This window comes from Triticum aestivum, chromosome 3A (assembly GCF_018294505.1).
Source record: "Triticum aestivum cultivar Chinese Spring chromosome 3A, IWGSC CS RefSeq v2.1, whole genome shotgun sequence".
NCBI classification, from domain to species: domain Eukaryota; kingdom Viridiplantae; phylum Streptophyta; class Magnoliopsida; order Poales; family Poaceae; genus Triticum; species Triticum aestivum.
The window spans coordinates 351563788-351591350 of NC_057800.1; the positions used below are offsets into that span (position 1 = coordinate 351563788).

A 27563-nucleotide genomic window follows, 5' to 3' on the forward strand; every position below is an offset into this window, starting at 1 on the left:
GCCAACTCCCTCAGCATCGCACTTCCCCTCGACTCTTTAAGGCAATAACGATGCATCCCCCTCTGCTCCCTTCTCTTCCCTTCTCCCTCATCGCCACCGCCAGCTCCACCACCAGCGCCACCACCACACACCACTCTCGCTCTATTCGATCATCGCAACCGCAGCGTCGGGGAGGGAGCTATGTCCATGTCCAGCGGCGGCCCGTCGGCGCCGCAGCGCCAGCCCTCCATGGGTAGGCGGAACATCTCGCGGGCAATCACCATGAGGACGGATGGATACTCCGGCGAGGAGGAAGGACCCATCATAGAGAGCGAGCTCGTGCCATCCTCCCTCGCGCCCATCGTGCCCATTCTCCGTGCGGCCAACGAGATCGAGGACGAAAACCCGCGCGTCGCATACCTCTGTCAGTACTACCACTAGCACTTTCTTCACACCTGACTTAGTTCACCTATTCTTACTCCGACCTGCCTGCCTGCCTGCTCCACAAGGCCGTTTTACTGCATTCGAGAAGGCGCACACCATGGATCCAAACTCAAGTGGCCGTGGAGTCCGGCAGTTCAAAACTTATCTCTTGCATAGGCTGGAAAAGGTATGAAGAACCTATCATTCATATTCACCCTAATTGTCGATTGCTTTGAAACTAGTACAATACATTACATCTTTCATGTTTGTTATTTCACAGGATGAAAAAGATACACAACGCAGACTTGCATCAACTGATGCAAAAGAGATTCAGAGGTTCTATGAACACTATTGTAAAAAATATCTTGAGGAGGGTCTTCAAACGAGAAAGCCGTAAGCCGCAGCATTTTTTTAAATATAAGAGGTCACCCTTAAGCTCTGTTCACCCTTTCTCTATGCATAACATACAGGGATGAGATGGCTAGATACTATCAGATTGCATCTGTCCTATATGATGTGTTAAAAACTGTGACACCTGACAAGCCTAACTCCGAGGTTCGACATCTAGCAACTGCAAATAATTGCAACATAATTGTTTTATCTTCATCACATTTTTCCACATCATGAAACATTATAACTTGGAATTAATACATGTCTTGCAGTATGACCAGTATGCTAAAGGTGTTGAAAAGGAGAAAGCTTCCTTCTCACATTACAACATTTTGCCCCTTAATATTTCTGGTCCCACACAACCTGTAATGGAAATACCTGAGGTTAGGTTATATACCATAAAACTTTGTTTTGACTGCTTTATTTAGTACAACATTTACTATGAATGATTGATTTTCTTGTGTGTGAAAATTGCAGATAAAAGCAGCAGTGGCCATTCTTCGCAAGATAAACAATCTTCCAACGCCAAGGCCAGATACGACTAACGGGCCTCAAGGGATAGATGATGGACCTATTGTTCGTGACCTGCTTGATTGGCTCTGGCAAACATTTGGATTTCAGGTGGATACTAACCAATACTTAAATTTATATTCTAGACTGTATGATCAAAATCTCGAATCCTTTAGAATTTTGTTTTTCTAAATCACTTCAAGTGACCAGCTGGCAAAATTTACTAGTTTGACCAATTGGTTTCGCATGGAACTCACATAGTTAATGCTTATGTTATGCTAATGGAAAATACACTGTGGGTTTATTGTACGCACATGAATCTTTTAGGCACATCAATACTTTACTTTACTTTACGAAGCCTTTTATCCCAAACAAGTTGGGGTAGGCTAGATATGAAACCCTTTCACGAGGACTTCCCAGGAGGTCACCCATCCTAGTACTACTCTCGCCCAAATGGATTTCATACCCAAAAGACTGGCTAATTTTTACGTTGGCTCGCCAAGCCTATCACAACCCTTAGATATGAAACCCTTTCACGAGGACTTCCTAGGAGGTCACCCATCCTAGTACTATTCTCGCTCAAATGGGTTTCATACCTATGGGACTGGCTAGTTTTTACGTTGGCTCGCCAAGCCTATCACAACCCTCCTCCTTTACCCGGGCTTGGGACCGGCTATGCCTAGAAGACATCAATCACATATAAAATTTGTTCACAAACGTTCATGAATCATGCAAACTGTTTTCTAGTCACTGGAGTTGCGGATTTATACACTACTCTCTAGTTAAAAAGTAATATGGTGGTTTTGTGTTGGGTGGTCAGGCACCAAGGTGTTCTGTTATCTGTTTAAGATTTCATACTATGTTTTGCTTTATTGTTGCAGAAAGGTAACGTGGAAAACCAAAAGGAGCATTTGATTTTGCTGCTTGCTAACATAGATATGAGAGGAAATGGCAATGTCCACCAGGGTGAAAGACAAAATCACATGGTAAATATTTCTGTGAACTAGTTTTTGTCAGTAATGCTGGATCAACTCAACTTGGCAGAGCCCTTTTGCAAGTGGTGTTCCGCTCCTACTAGTGTCCATGTTAAACTGATTCACGAGCTTCTAATATGACTTGCAGATACAGCGTGATACAGTGGATCACTTGATGAAAAGAGTCTTTCAAAACTACATTTCATGGTGTCGGTATCTGCATTTGGAGTCAAACATCAAGTAATAATATAGCATTTTGTTGCACACCTGGTGCTCAAAGTTGTCCTCGATTCCTCGTTAACTGTAAATGATTTTCGTGCAGAATTCCACATGATGCCTCCACACAACAACCAGAGCTTCTTTACATCGGGTTGTATTTGCTGATTTGGGGTGAAGCTTCTAATGTTCGCTTTATGCCTGAATGCCTTTGTTATATCTTCCACCATGTAAGTGACAATCTTGTTCTTACGTCCGAGATATCTGCTTTTGATGTATGTATGTATATTCGTAGACCTATTCATATAGCAGTGATTATATAATCGTGTAACAAAGAAATTTCTTCTGATTGAAATGCAATGGTGTTGTAGAATCTTTTTTGTCCGAAAAGGAAGGTTATACCTCCTGGTCTCTGCACCCTAGGATGCACACAATCATCATATTATTATATAAAGGGGAAAGCTACTAGGCCAAAACACCTTATAACAGAGTTGAAATGACCAACAAAGGTTGACTAAGTCGCCATCTGACTTCTGAGGTATGCATAATGTATTCTGGTTGGTTATCACCCATGAAAAGAGAGACTACATGTAGAACACGAGTATTGGGAAATGCACATGATGAGGGTTTACTAGGGAGACACTTGTCATGGGCTAATAATTTCAGTCAGTACCTATACCACACCAAGCACAGTTCTGCTATGTTTGTTTCTGTAAGTTGAGGACTCTACATTTTTAGCACACCAGAAAGAACAAACTTTTTACCGTGAGTAAAATGGTGTACTGCGTGAAACACATTAACTGCTTATGTATGAGCATGAACTCCAAGCAAATTATGTAAGGTTGAAGTACCAAAATAATAGATGTCTTGGCAAATAATATAATTGTCTTTTTTTTTGTTCTTCAATGTTTTTATGGCATTTGTATTATTTTTTGTTATGAAATGAGAATTTTTAGATATACTTTAAAAATGGTGCTGCATGCAACACTTCTGTTAGAGTTTCACAATTCTCTCATAAACAGATCCCGAGCTAACGTTCTGGGCATGTTCTAAACATACACTGACTTCTTGACCAATCTTTTTCACCGTAAATTCATGATAGATGGCAAGGGATTTATATGACATAATATCTGATAGACGAGAAGAGTCGTTTGACCCACCCTTCCGGCGAGAGGGGAGTGATGATGCATTTCTACAGTTGGTTATCCAACCAATCTACAATGTTATTCATAATGTATGCACTCGGATATCTTGTATAATGTTCGTTGCAAAATGTTATTTCTTATTCTTATCCGTTTAATGTTCATTTGATGCAAAAGGAAGCTACAATGAGTAAGCGTGGTACCGTGAGCCACTCGAAGTGGAGAAACTATGATGACCTGAATGAATATTTTTGGTAAGTTGCTTTTAATAGTTCATCTTTGTGCTTTGTCCATCAGTAGGTTCTAAGAAAGCATTTCTTACTGGTCACTGTTTTTGCCTTAAACCTTCGCACATTCAGGTCGAAGAAATGCTTCAAACAACTTGGATGGCCAATGGATCCAGCCTCTGACTTTTTTGCAGATCCTACGGAAACTAAAAATGACATTGAGGTTTCTGGATAATCCTTTGCATATTTTTTGTGCAACAGATACTATTTATTATCATATCAGACATCATTAATTTGTTAAAATTCTTAGCGATTTTAGTTTAATATATTTATTCACTGATTCTATTCTATCGAATACGGTGAGACTAAAGTACATGACCATGAGAAGTTGAAGATCTTCACTTAACAGTCAACCAACAGAAAATGGTAGATGAGGAACTAGCAACACCTTTTAGTGGTATATAATTGGAACAATTTTTCTTGCATGGTGGTTCTGGAATTGAAGAAATCATGAACAGAAATTTATCCACTGCATGGTTAAATGTAGTTTACTTTGAAGGTTTGTTTAATATTGCTTCATATTGCTAAAAGTAGACAATAGTATCATTGTTTTTCGTGGTTCCTCAAAGTCTCAAACAGTTCCAGGGAAAAAAATAAAAGGTGAACATGAAATGATGATATGTACAGATATATTAGCGGCTAAACGAAATATAAGGAAACACAAAACCCGTTGTTCCAAAGTATAGCAATGAAATGAGTACAAGGAAGTGAAATGTTTAATAGTAGATACAAACTAGCAATGGATAGTGAAGAAGAGGCAAGGATGCAAAAACCATGGTTATGCAGTTGATTTTATAATTCTTTTTTCAAGAATGATTATAATTTCACATATTCTTTTCACTCATCGGGGTGATGTAAGCCAATGTAACATGCAATATTACTAGTGAGCATATACAAAATGAACTGAAGGGAAATCATGTTCTACTTCATCAGACTATGGATTGGATAAAGTAATAGTGGGAGAAGGGAACATGTGGCTGCACACCCTTGGGTCTGCGCTGTGCCATAATGGCTACAGAGGTACTCCCTCCGCCCGGTGAAGAGTGTACATCTAGCTTCAAAATTTGTCCACAAAAGAGTGTACTTCTATCTTCCCAAAGCACTTTAAAGTGGGAAAAAATACTTCTCTCTCATCACACGGTAATCAAGACCAATAGCAATCTACACATGGTCTTCTTAATTTCTACATGCACTTAGCTCATTGGGGGTTGGGTAATTAAAGAGGAGAGAGATGATGGTTTGCACATTTCCAATGCATTTTTTACTCAACTCCATAACTTGTCCTAAAATTTCTAGATGTACACTCTTCACCGGACGGAGGGAGTAGAAATAGGGATTATGGAGACAAATCATATTAATCTCTGTTTCTGTTTATTTCTTGATGGACCCAAAAGGGATACACCTTTACATTTTCCAATCATGTCATCCTTCATATAGGAGCCGACCCTATTTCTGTAGAAAGTACACTTCCGCCCGGCTTTAAATATAAAGCCCTTAAATACGTACGATACAAGCTGAAGACAGCGCGACAGTGAAAAGGTAGAAGGTCCGATACAAGCTGGGGAGAGTAGGAGCCGGCCCTATTAAGTTGATCTAACAAACTCAGTCTAAGCAATCAATCTGAAGAACTTACTTGACTTGAGAGGAAAGCACCAACTTGGTATAAATGGCTTGTTTCTAAGCAGTAAGCCTGGTGCTCATCTGCACCCGTCTGGGCCTGAGATGCTACAACACCCCCCTTGTGCTTAGGGTGCTGACGGTATTGCTGGCCCACATGACATATTTTCCTTTTTTTTCAAGGAACATACGTGTAATCTAGACTTCCAATGGCACATGTACTCATTTGTATTCAGTGTATTGTATGTGTATCTAAAAGCAGTTTGATCAAGTTAAGTACATCTGGTAATATAATGGAGCTAACTTTAAATGTATGCAATGTGCAGCGGCACGATCATTCGATGAGCAGACGGAGGATGTCCAAAACAAATTTTGTTGAAGTTCGTACATTTTTGCATCTCTTCAGAAGTTTTGATCGAATGTGGGCCTTTTTCATATTAGCTTTCCAGGTATGTACTTAATTATTAGTTGAAAGATGTCATGTTTCTTCATTTGCTATATCATATGTTTTTTCTTCCTTTTAGGCCATGGTAATTATTGCATGGAGCCCTTCTGGATCACTTTCTGCTATATTCGAGCCAGCTGTTTTCAGAAATGTTATGACAATATTCATAACAGCTGCATTTCTAAACTTCCTTCAGGGTACGGATGCACTTTTGGTCTCAGGAACTTTGTGAATCTTGTAACCTTGCTTAGTTGTTTTCCCAGTTTTAAGGAGTCCTTGCTTAATTACCTTTTGGCATCTGAGTAGAATTTGAAACTACTTTGGCTTTTCTTACTGATTCGGATGCTGCACAGTTTCTAAAACTGGTCTCTTAAACTTTTTCAGCCACACTTGAGATAGTTCTTAACTGGAAGGCTTGGAGGAGCCTGGTGTGCTCGCAGATGATGCGGCATGTTCTTAAATTTGTTGTAGCTATTGGCTGGTTGATAATTCTTCCAGTGACGTACTCCAGTTCCATCCAAAATCCCACAGGCCTTATCAAGTTCTTCAGCAATTGGATTGGCAATTTCCAGAGTCAATCGATATATAATTTTGCAGTTGCTCTTTACATGCTGCCGAACATTTTCAGTGCCTTGTTTTTCATATTTCTACCAATGCGAAGGGCATTAGAGCGTTCAAATTCTCGCATTGTTAGATTTCTTTTGTGGTGGACGCAGGTACATTTGATTAGATCTATCTACATGACTTCTTAGTAGAATTGATTGTAGTCTTTGGTTCTCATATGTTTTTTACTTATCAGCCAAAATTATATGTCGCCCGAGGCATGTACGAGGACACATGTTCACTTCTTAAGTAAGTCTCTCTCTCTCTCTCTCTCTCTCTCTCTCTCTCTCTCTTCCTAACACTTAATGTTTTTCTTCATAAAATAGGTACACGACATTCTGGATTCTATTGCTTATATGCAAGCTCGCCTTCAGTTATTATGTTGAGGTTGGTACAATCTAGGCACTGTAATAACGTATTTCTAGTTTAAGTATCACACTAGATCTGTTACTGTTTCCGTAAGCAAATTTATGTTTTATTGGTTAGTATTTGCTCAAATTAATCCACCAGTTTTAGTTTATTTTACACACTACTCCCTCCGTCCCGGTGTATAAGTCATTCGCGTAGTTCTAGGTTGACAATTTAACTATATAAGTATGTATTATATGTGACAAAAAATATATATTTAGAAACTACATCCGTGTAGAAATCTAGTGATATACTTTTCATGACATATAACACATGTTTAATTCCTCGAATCGATGACCTAGAACTACGCAAATGACTTATACACCGAGACGAAGGGAGTACTTAATTTTGTGTTCCATCTGTTTGACAATAGATTTGTCCTCTTAGAAAGTCAGCTGTCAAACTTTTATTTTTTATCACTAATTAATTAAAATTTTAGATTGTCTTTTTAGGGATTTTTTAGATTGGTTAGATACAAATAGTTCCTTGGATTTAGAGTTAAAAATTGTTTCACAATACAATGTTCTGTAATGTTCTACTTACATACTTATCCAAAAAATAATGGTCAAACTTGCATATTGGATTGTCCAAAGTAAAAATAAATATATTTTGCAACAGAGGGAGTAATAATTTGTTGGTTGTGGTGCTTTTCTAGACCAGCTGGGCAGCTATTTCCTTACTATATTATTACATTAGCTACCGATTTGATAATACTTTATTAAGGTATGAATGGATTTCCCATCTTTGTTGGTGAATTTGTTGATCAGAAAATCAACATGGTATTAGAGCCAGATGTCGGCTTCTGGTGCTTGTCGGTACAATGTTGAGAAGAGAATTTCGAGGTTGTAAATCCTACACCAAACCGGGTGGCATATCCCTTGAACTTTTGTATTTTAAAATCAGAATATGATGTAAATCATTTTAAATCAGTAAACAGAATGAAATTCCTTTCTTGTTTAGTAACTTCAACATTGGGGCCTCATAACATTGGAACGAAGGGAACCAAATTTGTTCAAACTCTTTGTACTATGCTGGCTGACCCACAAAACACCTTTGAGTCTTACCGTGCTATGCATCCAGGTAGTTGAGGTTGATCCACGACCCAAAGTATCCTTAGACATCGGCCATGCCCAAAGTTGGTTAACCTTGCCAAACTGCAGCCTTAACAGCCTGCTGCATATCTGAGAAACAAAAGAAATGTGTTTGTATTGTAGATTCGTGATGAAATTGACAACAAAAGTTAAACAAATTATATAGTTTTACACACCATATGAAAATAAGATATAAGATGAGGTACCAAACAGGAGGCTCGCTAATGGAGTCCCAGAGGAGTGGCGGATGTGATGTTACTTCACGTCTAGGGTGCTCTGGGGTTGCACCTTTCGCTCGATATAACTTGTTAAAACTCTATCTATCGATAAATGACACAATGCTTTTCCCTATTTGCGAAAAAAAACCGGTTGCAAAGTAAAAATGTTGTACTAGCCGAGATATAATGAATGTGTCTCTATCGTAGATTCGTGATGAAATTGACAGAAACAAGTAAACTAATTATAAATTTGTACACACCATATGAAAATATGATATAAGATGAGGTACCAAACAGGGGGCTCGCTGATGGAGTTCCAGGGGAGTGGTGGGTGTGATGTTACTTAACGTCTAGGGTGCTCTGGGGTTGCAGCCTTTTGGTCGATATATAACTTGTTAAAACCCCTATCTATCGATGAAATGTCACACATTGCTTTTCCCTATCTGCGAAAAAATCGGTTGCAAATGAACATGCTGTACGAGCTGAGATATATTGATGCGTAGATAGTGAGAGTGGTGACATGAGTGACCTCTGGCTCCGATACAATATAATGTTTCACAACAAGTTCACCCAAAAGTCCTAACCGATGGATAGGTTTGGGCAATCCACACAAACTTCACCCCTCCATACACATGTGCAGGCACCCTCGCCTCAAATGTGGGCATAGTAGGAACCCTTTTTTCCTAGTCAAATCACTTTCCTCTGTTTCTCTGAGGAGATATACACACACCTACATGGGCCGAATGGGCTCTTCTACTGTTCTGCAAAAGCAGGATATACACTTCCTAAGTTATACTCTTAACATGCACACACACTTAATCTTTTCAAATCATATCTATTAAAAGAACACCAAAAGTTACAACAATGATAGTTCTTTTATCACTATTGAAGTGCTTTGCCACTCAATATTTTCATCTAGTGAGGTTCTTCTTCAGCCTGTGGGCTCCTTCAATGCAAGATTGCAAGCAAGTAATCCTACCACGAGTTCCTACCTCAGCTGCTCGATATTACTTCTTTCCTTGTTGTCCCCAAGTGGACATTTTCTCCCCTTTTCGATATCACCACCCACCCTCCCATCCCTGCCGTGGTGTTGTTCTTGCTGTCACCAGTGTGTCTAGCTAAAGTTTGGTTGCACTGTGTATCTTGGCGTTCAAGACGATTTGGTATAAGAGTCAATGATGCCTCTAGCTATGCCACATCCTTGTGGAGGAACATGTTGTTTAGAGAATAGTCCATGCAGCGCACTCGACCCTTAGAGGCAAAACTAGGATGAAAACTGAAGGTTGTTGTCGGCCCAGTGGGAACCAGGGTACCACGGGCCATCTGCCTATGGTCTAGGAATGGCCCAACTCAAGAGGCGGCCCAACTGTGGGCGCCGCGAAGCCAGCTACCTCGAGAGGGCCGCGCCCTGCGAGGACCCTCTCATTGAAGGACTTCACCAAGTACCACCATCGAAAGCAGGCGGCCTCACGAGGCCCCCCTCGTGAGGCGCCCTCCCGCGAGGCCTCCCGAGGAGGCCGTACGACGCGGGTTGCGTGCCCATCACGTGGGTGACGTCGCCGCGGCAAGTGAGGGCAGCATGGCTGTGCCAGCCGGCGTCACTAGGGCAGTTTCCCGGCTGCTGCTCCGGCTGTGGATGGATCCACGGTAGCTTGGCAGGTCGGATGCGGCGGCGGCTGACATGTTTCGGCGTCGGTTCGTCCGTAGGCGGCGTGCGTCGGCCTTCAATTTCTCTCCCCGTCGTCCGCGCGCCACTTTCGTCGATGGACTGGACTTCTCCCAGCTGTGGTCCATCGCTCGTCTCGCGCCCGGCAGCAGGACCGAGCTCGTCTCGCGCCCGACAACAGGACCATGCTCGTCTCGCGCCCGGCAGCAGGACAAGACTCGTCTCGCACCCGGCAGCAGGACTGAGCACATCTCGCGCCCGGCGGCAGGACGGGCTGATGGAGACCAGTTTTGGCCGGCCTATTGTGTCTCGGCGTTGGGGACAGTTCAGGGGTGCTAAAGGTGGGGCCTTTCCACTCGTCTCTTTGGGTGGGGTGGCGCTGGGTGGCGGGTGAGGTGGCGTCGAGGTCTTGGATGCCGGGGCGGCGGCCCTGGTGGTGGTGTCGCGGTGCTCATGGGCAAAGGCCGTGCCTTGGTGCTGCCCGGTGACCATGGTCGTGTGGGCGGCATGGTCGCCGGGGTGTGGCGTTCGGTGGCGGTGAGTATTGGCTAGGATGAAAACCTGTTCTATCTTCAAACGGACCGGCGGCGGTGAAGCTCGTTCCCTTCTTGAAGGCGTCGTCGCGGCCTTCATTGCCCGTCGTGTTGCTCTAGGGGAAACTCTGACTCTCGGGTCGGGCGGTGGCGGTGCTCCGGTGTCGTATCCTTCCTGAAGGCACCGTCTTGGAGCCCACGGATCGTCATATGCGGCTTCATCTCTTCGCGGTGGCGTGTTCACGGCCGAGGACCCGGCTGCTCTTGTAGTGCTTAGGGTGGTGTTGCTGCGCTCAACGCCTATGTATCTTGCCTTGGGTGTGTGCGTGTGTTGTGGTGGCGTGCGTTTGTACTGGGTTGTTGTTGGTCGATGCTTAATATATAAAGCGGGGCGAAAGTCTTTTTCGGTAAAGCAAGTCCCAAAGCCTTCCGCTTTGGTGAAATAAGACCAGGACGGGTGGCACGCCAGGACAGAGGTCATCATGGAGCCCCCTGCGCGTCATAGATAACAACTTTAGTAGGCGAAGACCGCCTTTTGTCAGGATAAGCCTGGGCGCCTGTCCCCTTTCAAATTGCCACCATGTGGTAGCCCTTCCCGCCAATGTTTTTGGGGAAGAGGACCGGGGCTGCTATAAAGGGGCAGTGCTGCCACCGTAGTAGGGGATCGACTCCTCAGAAGGATTGCGCCATTGGCACCCTTGACTCTCGTCTACCTTGTAGCTCCAAGAGCACTGTCTCCACAAGCAATTCCGCCAAGCAGGATTAGGGTTTTACACCGCACGGTGGCCCGAACCTGGGTAGCTCGCGTGTCCCTGTCGTGCCTCGCGTGTAGCTCATAGCTTTGTGGTAGTAAGCCAAGCCCCCAGAGTTCGAACTAGGGTTTTGGTAGCTCAGAATCAATCCCCTGACAGTTGCAGTTTGGATGTTTAGTATAGATATTTTTTTCTGAGCAAGGTATTTTATGCCTCTTAATTAGGAACAGGGCAACAGGCATTGGTTGACCCAAAAAAAGGAAAATAAGCTAATCCGTCCCCAACTAATCTTCGTGAAATCCATTTATCTATTGCTAAACCCCTGCTACCCCAAATAATGAATCCAAATAGTATTTTTGAGTAACCTGCCACATACAACCCTTTTGTTTTTTTGTGCCACATGTATAATAATTTTTTTGAGCTTCAAATGTTGGAAGTGTACTGACATTTGATCACTGCTGGCAGATTTCTCCTCTCGTTGGACCTACCAGGACAATTATGTTTTTGGGACGGGGGAAATACATCTGGCACGAGTTCTTTCCATACTGTAAGATTTATGTTGTAGTAGTGCAGTATCACGGTAATTCTTTAGATAAGGTTTCGAACACTGATTGGATGCTAATTTTGCAGTGCAGCATAATTTAGGTGTTGTTTTTACTATATGGGCACCAATTGTCATGGTATGTATCAATTCATGTGTTTTGTACGTGTGCGGGTGTGGGGGGTTAATACGAAGCTGCTCATATTTCCTCATATAGGTATACTTAATGGATACGCAAATATGGTACGCTATTTTTTCAACAATATGTGGTGGAGTAAATGGTGCCTTCAGCCGCTTGGGTGAGGTTGGTACCATGTCTATTCTTACCTTTTTACCCTTGGAGTGTTGAGGCTGTAGCTACCGTAAATAATCTTGCAGAATATTTACCTTCCTGCAGATACGAACCCTTGGGATGTTAAGATCAAGATTCGAGGCAATCCCAACAGCGTTTGGTAAACATCTTGTGCCTGGACATGGTAGTCAACCAAAGAGACGTGAGCGTGAGGTCCAATATTACTAAATTTTGTTACCAATCATTTTCCTGTCACTTTTTGGCTGGTACGATAGCTGATTTATTGTCTCTTCGAATACCTTGTGTAAACTCTTTTCAGAAGGAGGACAAAAATTTGCATATTGATAAGTTCTCCGACATATGGAATGCATTTATTATCTCTTTGCGAGATGAAGACTTGATAAACAATAGGTTTGCTGTTGGTCCTGGCGTCTTTTTCTTTTTGTTATAACATGCTTTGGCTGTTGGTGTTAGTCTTTTCCTTTTGTTAACATACTTCTAAATATTTTTTCCATTTGCTTCTAGGGAGAGAGATTTATTGATTGTTCCATCATCTGCGGGCGACACTAGCGTTTTTCAATGGCCTCCTTTCCTTCTCGCTAGCAAGGTACACTTTTTAATCATCCACTAGGTTAAGCACTCGATTTTCTCCCTGAGCTAGTACTGTAGTGCTCATGGCTACGATGTTCTAGATTCCAATGGCACTTGATATGGCAAAGAGCGTCAAGAAAAGGGATGAAGAACTACGGAAGAGGATAAACCAGGATCCATACACCTTTTATGCCGTAATAGAGTGCTATGAGACTTTATTAAATATTCTGTACAGCCTTATGGCAGAAACAAGTGATAAGAAGTAAGGCATATTGTGTTCTGAGAAAATTAATTTACCATATGGTTATGTTGCTAACTACAGTTACTATTGATTTGCTTCATGGGTACAGAGTTGTTGATCGAATACGTGAAAGTCTTGAAGATAGCATAGAACGTCAGTCACTTGTGAGGGAATTCCGATTGGATGAACTTCCTCAGCTAAGTGCTAAGTTCGATAAGCTGCTAACTCTACTATTGGTACTGATAGCTACTGTTCTTGGATTTCTTAGCAAGATATTTTTATACGATATTTTCATTTCAACACTCTAAAAACTGTTTACTTGTTTTACAGAAAACTGAAGAGGAGCATGACACAACAATAAAAACACAGATCGCCAATCTATTACAAGATACAATGGAAATCATTACACAGGATATCATGAAGAATGGACAAGGGTAAGATCTATGCTGATTGCTGAGATGTGCGCCTTCAGGAATTCTTTTTGACAACCAACTTTCTTTCAAATCCCAGTATTTTGAAGGATGAAAATAGAGACAATCAACTGTTTGCAAATCTGAATCTGGACTCAATAAAGGATGAAGCTTGGAGGGAGAAGGTCATTTATCTTCTTAGCAACTTATTTCAATGGTAGTATTCATTTCTGTAAGTTCACAAGTACTAGTGTCCTCATTAACCATGGGATTTCTGTGTTAGCAGTGTGTTAGGCTTCAGTTGTTGCTGACAACGAAAGAATCTGCAATTTATGTACCAACGAACTTGGAAGCTAGGCGCAGGATCACTTTCTTTGCAAACTCACTATTTATGAAAATGCCAAGGGCTCCACAGGTCCGCAGCATGATGTCCTTCAGGTAAGAAACCCAACTCTAGTGGCTGGCCCTCCACCTTATTCTTCCACCAACCCTTTTTTGGTTCTTGGTGTTATGGATGCAACTTATCTCTACTGTATAGCACAAGGCCCTCTATTTTAACATCATTTTTATATCCTGTAAATTTTGTCTTACGTCTGAACTCTGAAGTCAAACGAGAACGTACAAAAATATGGATCGGCTGTAGGGGAACGTGCTACATGACAAAAAATTATGCTACACGATCACACCCAGGAACACTATGAAGATGGTTGTAACGATCAAACTCACCGACGAGCAGAGTAGCGGAAGCAGTGAAGAGTCAGTGCAGCGCGATGATTTCTCGCAGCTAGGTTGCACCTCCCAGCTGGCGAGAGAGTTCTTCGAGACGAGAGTCAAAGTAGACGACCCCTCCGAGGTATCCACGCGTTCCGAAGTAGTAGACTGGCAGAGCTTCGACGTGCAGGAAGGACTCTGAGAAAACTAGAGAGAGAAAGAAAGTCTAGCGGCGCTTCTTGTCTAATTCTATTAGACCAATTAGATCGAGATTATTGCCCGTCTAATTAGGAGCCTAAACACTTAGGCCAATTAGACCGGGGGCACGTAGAGCTATGCGGGAGAGATCCCCTTTGGGTTGGTGTGCTGCAAGAGGGAGTCCTCCACACATATATATATAGGTGGAGAAGGAGGAGTCCTCCTTTTCCACTTGGTGGAAGGAGGGAAGGACTCCACCCCTATTAGGATTCGGCCTAGGCCTTCTTAGGGGGTTGGCGCCTCATGTGGGCCTTGTGGGGCCCACTAGGGGTGGTCATCTCATGACAGTTCTTCACAACTTTCTTCCACAAATAAAATCCCGGATTTTTCGTATGGCTCCCATTTTGAGACCCCCCCCCCCCCAAATTTCCATATATAGATCTCTTCATCGTGAGAGGAGCAAATCCTAGTCTTGAACTATCGATACCGAGACATATGTTTCAGCCTTTTAGGTATACTCGTAAGTTCGTAAGTCACCTTTATTCACGTATCCAGTTACAGAGTGACGTTCGGTAACCAAAGTAACTATCCAGCATGTTGAATTATGATATTCGCATGGTCTATGGAACTTAGTAATCATGAACAAATTATATGAAAATACTGACAACATAACAACGATAACATCTCTCAGTAATTCATAAGTTGGGTCTATCCAACACCATTGTTCCGGTAACAACGTGTTCTCATTATTGATAGTATCCTTGTTACAATAACAATGCTCATGATCAGGAAAACAAGATCATCATCAATACATGAGCTAGTCGTAGATGCATGACTAGGGATCATCTTGGTGTTTATGTTTACACACATGCATTTGGGTTTTCCTCTGAATCTCATATTCAAGAACCAATGCAATTATAGCATAAAAATATAAACTTAATTATGAACATTGAAATATAATAATACAAATATTATTGCCTCTAGGGCATATTTCCAACTATTAATCTCATATTCAAGAACCAATGCAATTATCGCATAGAAATATAAACTTAATTATGAACATTGAAATATAATAATACGAATATTATTGCCTCTAGGGCATATTTCCAACAATATCGTGTCGCGATCACGATCTCAAACTGACTTGGTTTCTAAGTCGTATACTTACCAGACAAGAAACAATCAACTTGTCTGCCAAGACATCAAAAAATAAAACGGCAAAAAGAAGCTGCGCCCCTGCAAGGTCACGGACCGGATTTTAGCGGACCATTCACGCGTATGTCACACGCCCGCGCCTTACAACGCGTTCTTTCAAGACTGCTCTTTAGGAGAACATCTTTGCTAATCATAGCTAATAGAACCACATTAAGGCATGTTGCCAACCTGCCTTACAACTTTGAGCTTTACAGCTCTGAGAGTTTTGCATCTTCACATAGAGAGGGTTACATGTTACTCTCCTCTGTTAACCAATAGCTTGTTCTTCCGAGGTCCTAATTCACGAGATCTCCGATCACAAAGGTTGGGTTACTACTATGGTGTAACATCTATGGGTCTACCCATCTCCCTCGATGCACTATCTACCACATTTCATGATAGTCCCTTTGTAAAGGTGATGTAGGGTAGAGACCCTATGTGGCCCAATCTTTACGAATTGGAGGTGGATTTGAGGAAGAATACGAAGGGAAACATACAAATAAACACACATAGATGCAAATAAAGATACACATAGATAGATCCATGATCCAAAGAGTGGATGGAACAAGATAGGGTTCTTCCCTAAGTCCTAGGACAAGGAGGGCTTGATGCTTCTATGAAGCATTTCTTCTCCACGAGAGGCCTTGCAACCATAGATGGTTCTTCTCATATAGAGGTCTTGCAATCCCTCAGGATTCTCCACTCATGGTGGTCTTGATCTCCATAGGAGAGGATGGATCCCACAAGGGGAGGTACATGAGCTAAGCTCTGGTGTCTGTTCTAATCTTAGCTAACCCTAGAAATGAGGAGGGGGAGGTCTATTTATATTACAAGCCATGAAGGGGTAAGTGAGGGGCGGAACCGCGGAAGGAAGGGATACAAGACCCGTGGCCCAGTCATGCGAGCAGGCAGGTACCATATGTCCAACGGCTCGTTAGGCGTCGGATGTCCAGTACGCACCGGAAATCCGCCCGTTTCTTCTCGGGTGCGTGGCACTGGATTCTGGTGGGTACTGGATGTCCGGTACTCCATCGGATGTCCTGCCGCTGGAGCACTTGGCTGCTCCTCGCTGGCTTCTCTTCTTCAGGCACCAGACGTCCGGTAGTGGGATGTCCGGTGGCTGTAACTCGCTGCAGCTCCGTCTTCGCTTCCATGCTTCCTTCGCGGATGGTATAGTCATTCCTTTGCGCTTGTACTCCTCGTCATCCGTGAATCTCCGCTCAAACCTATACATGCACGATGGAGGGTCAAGTAGTATACCATCCAAGAAGGGATCAAGTGAACATGTGTAAAGGAGATGATTCACCTTTATATGTATGAAGTAGATGTCGCACGTGTCACTTGACATGGTGATGCCATAGGATGCTTCGCATCAAAAGGGATCTGCCAGGTTTTTGTCTGTTTGAATATATGTAACAGTTCTTACTCCGAAGTTTCTCAACTTCCTGACAGACTTCAAACGTCTCTTCACGTGTCTTGATGACTTCCATTGTCCTTAGAATTGTTCACTTTAGCGATGACCGTTTGGCTGTCACAATCCATAAGAATAGCCGGTGCAGTTTTTTCAACCAGATGCAGGTCTATCAAGAGTCACGCAGCCATTCTGCTTCAGCAGTGGCTGTGTCTAAAGCAGTAAGTTCTGCTTCCATGGTTGACCTTGTCAATATGATCTGTTTACATGACCTCCATGCACTGCGCCGCCTCCATTAATAAATACATAACCACTTGTGGCGTTGAGATCGTGCTGTGGGAGAGCGATCGAGCGGCTGTTGGAGACCTTGAGGTGCGGATTGAAGACCTGCAGGGGGCGGCTGCACACCAGCACCAGATCGAGCGCGGATCACCAAATCAATCAGCCACGCACCAGATTGAGGTGACGGGCAGCGGGCAGAGCAGCGGCTGGCCAAGGTAGCAGCAGCCGGTGAGGGAGAGGAAATCACGACAGCCAAGAGAGCAATGGCAGCGCGAGATTTGATCAGGAGGGCGAGTGTTGACACCCAAAAAAATCCCTAATCTTGGGCTCATGTACCATGTTATGGATGCAACTTATCTCTATTGCATAGCTCAAGGGGCATATATATATATATATATATATATAACACAAGACTTAGGGTACAAGGAAAGAGACATAGCCTAATAAGGACTCCTAGACTAATATTAATACTCCTTAACACTTGGCACGTAGGTCAAACCGCCCTACAATTATTTTTTGCTGGAATACCAGTTAACAAACATTTCTGTTTTCACATCAGTGTTCTAACTCCTTACTTCAAAGAGGAGGTGCTCTTTTCGACAGAAGATCTGCATAAAAAAAATGAGGACGGGATTTCTATCCTGTTCTATTTACGGAAAATATATCCAGGTACTCCTATATTCATTTATCTGACAATTTGTGAATGTTAATTATCTTCTGTTGTCAGCAAATGCTCATCATGAACTATTGCATGCTAATAGATGAATGGAAGAATTGTCTTGAGCGCATAAAATTTGTACCAAAGGATGAGGAGTCCCTTAAATCAAGGATGGATGAGATCTCACCCTGGGCATCTTATAGGGGACAAACGCTCACCAGAACTGGTGAAGTCACTCTCTTATGTTGTATGAACTTCATCTATCGTGTTTTCTAACTTTCTTTATTACTGTGCTAGTGAGAGGAATGATGTACTACAGGAGGGCGCTTGAGATTCAATGTATTCAAGATAAAATTGATATTGGTTAGATTAATTTTTTCTCCATCATATATTTTTCATCCTATGCAAATCCGCCTGTGAATTCTTTCCCATTCTTTGCAAATCTGCATATGTTTTACTCCATCAGTATTTTGCAGCTAAATTGGACCGCCAGAGAACAACAACATCCTATCAAGAGGGAGGAAACATTGTAGATATGGCACTTGCCATTGCTGATATCAAATTCACCTATGTTGTGTCTTGTCAAGTATATGGCATGCAAAAGGTGTCCAAGAATCTCAAAGATAAAGCTTGCTATCTGAACATCCTTAACCTCATGATAATGTACAAAACCTAGTGCATTCATCTTTCCACGAAGATCATAGTAGGTTACTACAATCCATCTGATATTTGAAATGCACAGGTACCCGTCCTTACGGATTGCTTATATTGATGAAGTAGAAGCTCCGACCAAAAATGGAACAACAGAGAAGACTTATTATTCTGTTCTTGTCAAAGGAGTGGGTGAAAAGTATGATGAGGTACTTGCTGAATATAAACATAAATGTTTTCACACAGCATCATTTCCATCAAAAGCTTCGTTGGCTTCTCTAACTAAAGGTAGAAGACTTCATTTTTTATGTTTGTTTTTTAGATAATATTATTTAAGTAGAAATTACACTTGTATGTAAGTATTACCAAAAAAGGGTTTCCCCCCCGCTTTGTATACAAAGCAACCAACTGAGACAACCAACGATAGGTGCTGGGGCGGAAGCAGCACAGTCACGCCCAAAAGAAATGAAAGAGAAAATACAAGAGAAACAAATGCCGACAACGGCGGATCGACAAAAAACGAAGAAGCCTCGTGGCCGTTGCATCCACCGGAGATCGCCCACCAAGCTCCGAGCCTCTGAAGCACCGGTACCAATCAACACCTCCAAGAAGGGACGCGACGATGACGACGCTGCTGCCAAGGGTTTCCCCCGGTACGCGGTGAGGAGAGAGGAAGGGTAGCCTCGACGCCCTCCAGGAAGGTCCGGCGGCACCCTCATGCGCCACTGCGTCGGCGTCGGCCAAGCCAATAGGGATTTCTCCCGATCCCAACCTTCACCTCAGGCACTCCGGAGCTCGCCACCAAACTGACCACCACCCTGCGCCACCCGGTCATGAAGCTTCCCACGCTGTCTCACCACGGCGCGAAGCATGGCCTGCACAATGAAGAAGAGGAGCCGGGACTAGGGCAGCAACAGCAGCACCGTTGGCACGCGGGAGGGCCCCACCTCCACCGTCGATGACGGTAGCTGACCGGACGCAATAGCAGGAACATACCAGGCCCGTGGCCGCACAGGCCCGGCCGGGATCTCCGAGGCCCGTAAAGTTCCCGCCTTCGCGCTGCAGCCGGCACGCCCGTCGGCGCCGCCGCCCCTGTCCAAGCCGCTCCCCTGCCTCCCCGCACAGAGAGCCGCCAAGTGGAAGCACCAGCACCACGCGCACCGCCGGCCACCACCACCAGGTCGCCGGACCGCCACCGGCCGAGCCGCACCACCACCGCACGCCCGCGACGGAGAGGAACCAACCTATGTTTTTAAGGCGGTAAAGCGTCATAAGGCGGAGGAGGGCCGCTCTGACGCCTAAGCGCCAAGGCGAGGCGGTAAGGCGAGGCAAGGCGACGCCTTAAACATTGCAGGAAAAGAGTCATCAATAGGTCTGCACATATTAATACTAGAAAAAGAGCAATGGCTGAGAGATGGGCCACTACTTATGCACCTCCCAGTGGCCCAAAAGCCCATCTAGTGGCCATATACACCCCCGTGACCTAATTCCACTATCTCCTTCCCTTCTTTCCCACCACAGCCGCCACGAAGCCATACCCTTCTGGTCCTCCCTCCCTCCTCTTCATGCCCCACCCTTCTCCCTCACAGCAGCAAGCCCCAGGAGCCCCCAGTCCTCCCTCCTCTTCATGGTGCCGGGAGACAGCGGGGCCGTCATCTCCAAGCCCCAGGAGCAGCCAGAACTAGGGCAGCCACAGCCGTACACTTCATGTCTGTCTAAGGCGGGGTAGACGCCTTGCCATCCTGGGGCGCCTTGACGCTTAGGCGACGACTAGGCGACGCTTAGGCGACGCCTTAAAAACATAGGAACCAACGCAGCCGCCGGGAGCCCGAAGCCGGACCCCAGGCGCCGCCCGCGGCCCGCGCCGCCTGCCGGACGGATCCAGCCGCTGCGGCGAGGCGCGCTCCAGCACGCAGCCGGCCACGTAGCGCCACGCCCACCAGGAGGCCGTGCGCCGCCACGCCGCGGCGCCTCGCGCTCGCACCCGATGAAGCGGCCCGCGCTACCCCATTGCGCTGGAGGAAGAACAGGCTCTGGCGGCGGCGAGGGAGGGGAGGCTCGCGGCGGGAGGATCTGGCAGCCCTCCCCGGCCGCCTCGCGGGTGGCGGCATGGGAGGGTAGGGTTTCGCGAGAGCGGGGCCTGCTGGTCGAAGACCACTCGGCCCCGTATGTAAGTATTTGAAGTCTCTGCACAAGTTAGTAGCTTTCCATCAATTTTTGGTCACCTATTTCTGTGCACATTCATAAACTCATAAAGCATCAACTCACCATCTTTTGGATATGCATCTTTAGTTCAGTGATATTTTTATACTTTGTGCTGTAAACTTGATTTAGGAAATTTACCGCATCAAGCTTCCTGGCAAACCCACAGATATTGGAGAGGGCAAACCTGAAAATCAAAATCATGCCATAATTTTCACCAGGGGTGAAGCACTCCAGGCCATTGATATGAATCAGGTACAGTTTCCATTTCCACAGTGCACGTGTTCAATTCAGCTTAACTTGTCGAAGAAGGTCAACCAGGCCAATAATGTAGGCTTGTGTGGTCTGCTGCTGTGATTTGTTTCATTCCTATCCGTCCTTGGCTTCACCACTCAGATTTGTCAACCATTAGTAAATTTTGTGGCAGCCGTCCTTGGCCTCACCACTCTGATTTGTCAACCATTAGTAAATTTTGAGGCCAAACTGGGTAAACTGCACTTGGTCGACATTGTCCAAACACACCTCAAAACAGTCTCCCTATCTAATTGTACTACTGAATCGTGTTCATTTGCTGACACACACTCTTCTCTGCCCAAACACACTAAAAATCATGTTGACATGCCGGCATACACTGCTGTGGTATTTCCCAATGTTTTTGTTCTGATACCAATTCCGCAATAAATTAGTGGTAACTTTTGCCCCTTTACTTCTAGGATAATTACCTTGAAGAGGCATTTAAAATGAGAAATGTGCTGGAGGAGTTCGGGAGTGACAAATATGGAAAGAGCAAGCCCACTATTTTAGGTCTTCGGGAGCATATTTTTACTGGAAGGTATATCCATCTATCCATAGTTCTGTCCAATTTTTGTTCATGCCATTTATGCTACCCCCCCATATAAGTAACTTTTTTCCCTTTTCTATCTAGTGTTTCATCACTTGCTTGGTTTATGTCAAACCAAGAGACCAGCTTTGTTACGATTGGACAGCGTGTTTTGGCCAATCCTCTCAAGTATGTGACCCTCTTCTCATTTTCATTTCCATGTAGAAGCTATTAATCCAATGCTTTTAGTTAGAATGAGAATCTATTTGAGTTGGCTGTCAGTTCCACTATATCGTTTTGGTCAAACTATGAGGCCCATGACCATGGGGAATGTACTTGTAATCTATTCAGATTTATCTTGTGAGGAATTCGTGCTAAAAGACTTATAGTTGTAGATTAAATTATAAAAGTATTACATTATAGATTTGTCTTACGAGCAATTCGTATTTATAAAATAGATTAAATTATGTACATTCTCTACACTAAATTCCTAATCTGTCAAATACAGTTGTAGTCTAGTACGAATAATATAATGTGCTACCAAGAAGGCAAGAACTTTGGAATCTTTTATGTAAAATTAGAGATCGTAAGTCTGATATAAAGATTAAAGTTTCGTTAGTTATTGTTTGAAAAAAGAAGAGCAAACTGTGATTGGTACCCTCTTAAGGCCATATCGATCCAAATTCCAGGCAGTTTGTAGCCTTTTTTTCGATTAAGGGAGATTTTATTGACTCTCGACGTCGCATCAAGACATTACAGTCAGTTTTTAGCTAAAATGTAATTTTGCTCTAACCACTAATTGCTATTTTGCTAAAAGATTATCCTGAAACCATGTTTTCATAAAGTGACACTTGTATGTAGCTAGTGATACTTTAGAATCTTTTCCCACCCAGTCCTTCTGGGAACCAATAATAAGTCACTAGGTGTTGTCAACTACGCTATTATTATTTTAGGGAGTATGATGGTTTAGTTAGTGGGAAAAAGAGCTATTCAAGATGTTTGAAAAGTTGTTGCATGTGACATCCTGGCTTAATAGGATGATAGACTACTCATATCAACAAGGTGCACCTATGAGTCACTAGATGTTGTTAACTAGGCTATTATGATTTTAGGGAGTATGATGGTTTAGTTAGTGGGAAAAAGAGCAATTCAAGATGTTTGAAAAGTTGCTGCATGTGACATCCTGGCTTAATAGGATGATAGACTACTCATATCAACAAGGTGCACCTTCTTTTCCAGGAGCCCCATCCAAAAGGAACCTCAAAGTTAAGCGTGCTTGGTTGGGAGCAATTTGAGGATGGGTGACCAACTGGGAAGTTGATCCCAGGTGTGCATGAGTGAGGACAAAGTGCACAGGAAAGACTAGTGTTGGTATTTGTGGTCAGTCTAGCGCAACGGCCAGGAACTGGTGGGTTTGGTCAGGGCATTACATTGCACTACTATGTCAGACCATGGTGGATAACTGCTATGTTTTTAAGGCGGTAAGGCGATCTAAGGCGCTGGGGGCGCGCCTTATCGCCTAGGCGACGCCTAAGCGCCTAAGGCGGACGCCTAAGCGCCTAAGGCGGGCATATTTGTAAGGCGCTGGCGGGGCGCCTTATCGCCTAAGCGTCGCCTAAGCGTCCAAGGCGGGACGCCTTAAAAACAGAGGATAACTGTACCATGCACCAAGGTAACCAACAGAATTATGAGATGAAAGCAGCAGCAGCAACAACAATAGCAACAATAACAACAAAGCCTTCAGTCCCAAACAAGTTGGGATTAGGCTGGAGCTGAAACACATAAGATCTTGAAACCAACTCATGGTTCTGGAACGTGATAGCTAACTTCCACGCACCCCTGTCCATGGCTAGTTCTTTGGTGATATTCCAGTCCAAAGTAAGGATCAGTAAACTTTTTTGGTCACTAGATAATTGCCCGTGCATTGCAACGGGATATAATATTCCAGTCTAGTAATCACTTATCAAATCCTGCCCATGATATACCTACCTAGGTAAATTTTAGATCTTATTTTGTAATCACTTATTTGGTAAAGCTTATTGGCTTACCAAAAGAAACATAATTTCATTTGGTAAGTCAATAAAAGGTGGGACAGTTAAGACGGTTTTCAAGGAACACCCGTGAAAAAACCAAGAGATAGGAGGGAAAAATCAAATGGAAAGAGGGAGTACGAACGTACGTAAGGTTGGACGAAGCACTCTGGCTTGGATAAAAAGGAATGCTATTCTTTTTTTAAGTAGTATGGAGATGTTTGTATCTTCATGTGTGTAAGATGCACCATTTTTCTTTTGATTATGAGGCTTTGTATCTCTCTAACCCATTGTGATGTACCACAGGGTTCGGTTCCATTATGGCCATCCTGATATTTTTGATAGACTCTTCCATATTACTAGGGGGGGCATAAGTAAAGCTTCCAAGACTATAAATTTAAGCGAAGATATCTTTTCAGGTAAGTCTACATCTCTTATGAACGTTTCAGTCATCCCTTACCTAAAATGCATTTATTGAATACAATTTCTTAGGTTTTAATTCAACAATGAGGGAAGGAAATATCACACATCATGAGTATATGCAAGTCGGTAAAGGACGTGATGTGGGGATGAACCAAATTTCAAGCTTTGAAGCTAAGGTTGCCAATGGAAATGGTGAACAAACATTGAGTCGTGACATCTATCGTCTTGGACGCAGATTTGACTTCTATAGAATGCTGTCTTTCTACTTCACTACAGTTGGCTTTTATTTCAGTAGCATGGTAAGGATACATTAACTGAACATATCTAGGTGTAAAAATGTCGATGTTATTTCCTTGTTTCTGATGCGTTTATGATTGGGCCGTATGAGAGAACCATGCTAAACATTTGGATAAAAAATCCAATTGTGAGGGCTCTTTATAGATTATTAAAAAGATCCCATAAAACAATACGGGCGCATTAGGTGGAGATGATCGAAGTTCAAGCCATTTATTTCATCATGACCAGTATGTTAAATTGGTAATTAGCAATATCATCCTTTACAACAAAATCAACAATATTTGGTATCATTAATGGGATATTCCTAAATTGGCCCTTTTTAGGACTTCAGTTATTATTCATAAACCTAACTGACAGTTTAGCCATGGTGTCAAACACACAATGTGCTCATTCTGCATATTTTGGGATACTGACATCCATAGTTCCTTTCTCCAGGTTACTGTACTTACAGTCTATGTATTTTTGTATGGGAGGTTATATCTCGTCATGAGTGGTCTGGAAAAGTCTATTTTGCTGGATCCACGTATTAAGGAGGACATCAAGCCTCTTGAAAATGCACTCGCTTCACAGTCTGTTTTCCAGCTTGGGTTGCTGCTTGTCCTCCCTATGGTCATGGAAGTTGGCTTAGAGAAGGGATTCCGCACAGCTTTAGGAGAGTTCATCATCATGCAGCTTCAGTTGGCCTCTGTGTTCTTCACATTCCAGCTTGGCACCAAAACACACTACTATGGGCGAACAATACTCCATGGTGGCGCTAAATACAGACCTACAGGCCGTGGATTTGTTGTGTACCACGCTAAGTTTGCTGATAATTATCGCATGTACTCCCGAAGCCACTTTGTTAAAGGACTTGAGCTGTTAATACTTCTGGTTGTATATCTGGCCTATGGGAAATCCTACCGCAGCACGAGCCTGTACCTATTTGTCACCTTCTCCATATGGTTCCTGGTGGCATCTTGGCTATTTGCACCATTTATCTTCAATCCGTCATGTTTTGAGTGGCAGAAGACGGTTGATGACTGGACAGATTGGAGGAAATGGATGGGTAACCGTGGGGGTATTGGTATGTCTGTGGATCAAAGCTGGGAGGCTTGGTGGATAGGTGAGCAGGAGCACCTCAGGAAAACCAGCATTCGCGCTCTTGTCTTGGAAATCCTCCTCTCTCTTCGTTTCTTGATCTACCAGTATGGTATAGTGTATCATCTCAACATTGCACGCCGCAGCACCAGCATCCTGGTACTTTTCACTACATATGTTGTGCTGCATTATTTGCTTAATATTTAGTTCATAGAGTTGCAGCGTATCATAATGTACTTTCCATTTGCTATCGACCTGTAGGTTTATGGATTGTCATGGCTGGTTATGCTGACGGTTCTAGTAGTTTTGAAGGTAACACTTTGGCCTTTGGTCTTGACCAGTTTCCTCCGATGCTTAAAAACCTTACCATCTGGATGCTCTACCTTGTCTTCAGATGGTTTCAATAGGACGGCAGAAATTTGGGACAGACTTACAGCTTATGTTCCGCATCCTGAAGGGCCTTCTCTTTCTTGGCTTTATCTCTGTGATGTCAGTCCTATTTGTTGTATGCAGCCTCACGATTTCAGATGTCTTCGCTAGTATTCTTGGGTTCCTACCAACTGGTTGGTGTATTCTTCTGGTGAGTAAAACCTCTGTTAACCTACTTTTGCATAGCGAAGTGCTCTAAAAAAGATGGAATTCCTACCTGCATATGAGCACGGAACCAGATAACGAACATTTAGCCGCTTAATTCTCGAGCAGTTGACTGACAAGCTCATTGAACAGAAGCAAACTGAGCTTATGAGTGATTTATATTGTTTCTTGTGCACAGATTGGGCAGGCATGCGCTCCACTGATTAAGAAGACTACGCTGTGGGACTCCATCATGGAGCTAGGGAGGGCATACGACAACATCATGGGTCTTGTTCTCTTCCTTCCCATCGGCTTCTTGTCGTGGTTTCCCTTCGTCTCAGAGTTCCAGACACGGTTGCTCTTCAACCAAGCCTTCAGCCGGGGCCTCCAGATCTCAAGGATCCTTGCCGGCCAGAAGGACATTGGGGAGTTCGAGTGACCAGTGAATTCGCGTAGGCGGGATACATGTTGCAGGTTCATGTGTCATGATCGATTTCTGGGCGTAGGTTCCTCCACAATGTGATCGACCCTTAAAGGAATAGTATATGGCATGCTAGGGGACTAACTTCAACTCGTTGGTATAGAACGAAGGTGCTCATAAAAGTAGTACGAGAAAATTCCTTATTCGACACTGTCTTAAAATCTGGTTCTTTATTTGACATTGGAAAAGTTTTTCTTCTTTATTTGACACTAGTCCTAAATTTTATTCCCTATACGACACTTTCGTTCATTTTAAGCTTAAATGATACCTGAAAAGATGATTTTGCTCCTCATGCGGTATGTGTGTGCGCGCGTGTGTGCTGTTGCGTGTGTGGGTGCACGCGCACATGTGTGCTGCTGCTGCATGTGTGTGCATGTGTGCCGTTGCGTCTGTGTTTGCTACCGTGTGTGTACGTGCGCACGTGTGTGTTGTTGCGTGCCTATGTGCTGCCTGCGTGTGTGCTGCTGCTGCGTGTGTGTTGATGCATGTGTGCGCGCGTGCATGTGTGTTGCTGCGTGTGTGCGTGTTGTTCCGTGTGTGTGCGCGTGCATGTGTGTTGGTGCATGTGTATGTGTTGCTGCGTGTGTGCTTCTACCCTTGCACTGGTGCTGTGTGTGTGCGCTATTGCCCCCCACACACATACCACATGAGGGGCAAAAGAGTCTTTTCAGATGTCATTTAGACTCAAAATGAACGAAAATGTCATATAAGAAATAAAATTTAGAATTTGTGTTAAATAGGAAAGAATTTTTTTTTTCCAGTGTCAAATAAGAAAGCAGATTTTAAGATAGTGTTAAATAAGGAATTCTCTCTATATGTATATTTTGTCATTCTGTGCCGCCAGTTACATACTACTACTACTATTTTGCGAATGTGTGGAATGATAATATTTGCATTGATGATTGTATTGCTCATATGCCATAGCATATAGAGTACATGCATGGGCTGCGAGATCTCAACCGTATTAGCTATACAAGAAAAGGATCGGGAGATATCGCTAAACTAGGAAGTAAATACAAGAGATCCTAGCAGCCAGATCCTAGCAGGCGGATATACATGCAATAACAACCATGTTCAACACCCTCCTGCAGTTGATACGTCTATGTTACCAGTGACTCATAGACTGGACCGGAACTCTTCAAACGTAGTCGTCGGTAAGGCCAACTCCAATGCACGAGCCCAAATGGTCCGCTCGTGTCTGTTTGGGGGTAAACGGATAAAGTAGG

General features: G+C 43.6%; 1 protein-coding gene across 4 annotated transcripts; it reads left to right on the forward strand.

Annotated features, from left to right (window-relative positions):
- LOC123061280 (callose synthase 7) lies at nt 1–26539 on the forward strand. 4 transcript variants are annotated; one of them, XM_044484302.1, is made up of 42 exons: nt 22–403; nt 489–589; nt 683–795; nt 873–957; nt 1065–1175; nt 1270–1413; nt 2184–2288; nt 2425–2516; nt 2599–2722; nt 3595–3726; nt 3812–3888; nt 3994–4084; nt 5865–5987; nt 6063–6180; nt 6368–6699; nt 6783–6835; nt 6913–6973; nt 11720–11801; nt 11885–11934; nt 12013–12099; nt 12193–12300; nt 12407–12498; nt 12613–12694; nt 12780–12940; nt 13029–13155; nt 13250–13353; nt 13430–13514; nt 13616–13767; nt 17685–17794; nt 17887–18009; nt 18081–18146; nt 18260–18446; nt 18526–18722; nt 20806–20891; nt 21350–21468; nt 21562–21645; nt 23793–23905; nt 23979–24208; nt 24642–25442; nt 25545–25595; nt 25678–25863; nt 26056–26539. In XM_044484302.1, exons 1-42 carry the CDS (start codon nt 181–183, stop codon nt 26293–26295), a joined length of 5808 nt encoding a protein of 1935 aa, XP_044340237.1. In that variant the 5' UTR covers nt 22–180; the 3' UTR covers nt 26296–26539. The 4 variants fall into 4 exon arrangements, with proteins under 4 accessions (XP_044340241.1, XP_044340237.1, XP_044340238.1 ...); XM_044484303.1 differs by having other exon boundaries at nt 18526–18643; nt 20769–20891; XM_044484306.1 differs by lacking the exons at nt 23793–23905; nt 23979–24208; nt 24642–25442; ... (1 more) ...; nt 25678–25863; nt 26056–26539 and adding an exon at nt 22696–23762 and having other exon boundaries at nt 1–403.
- The last annotated feature ends 1024 nt before the right edge of the window (nt 26540–27563 follow it).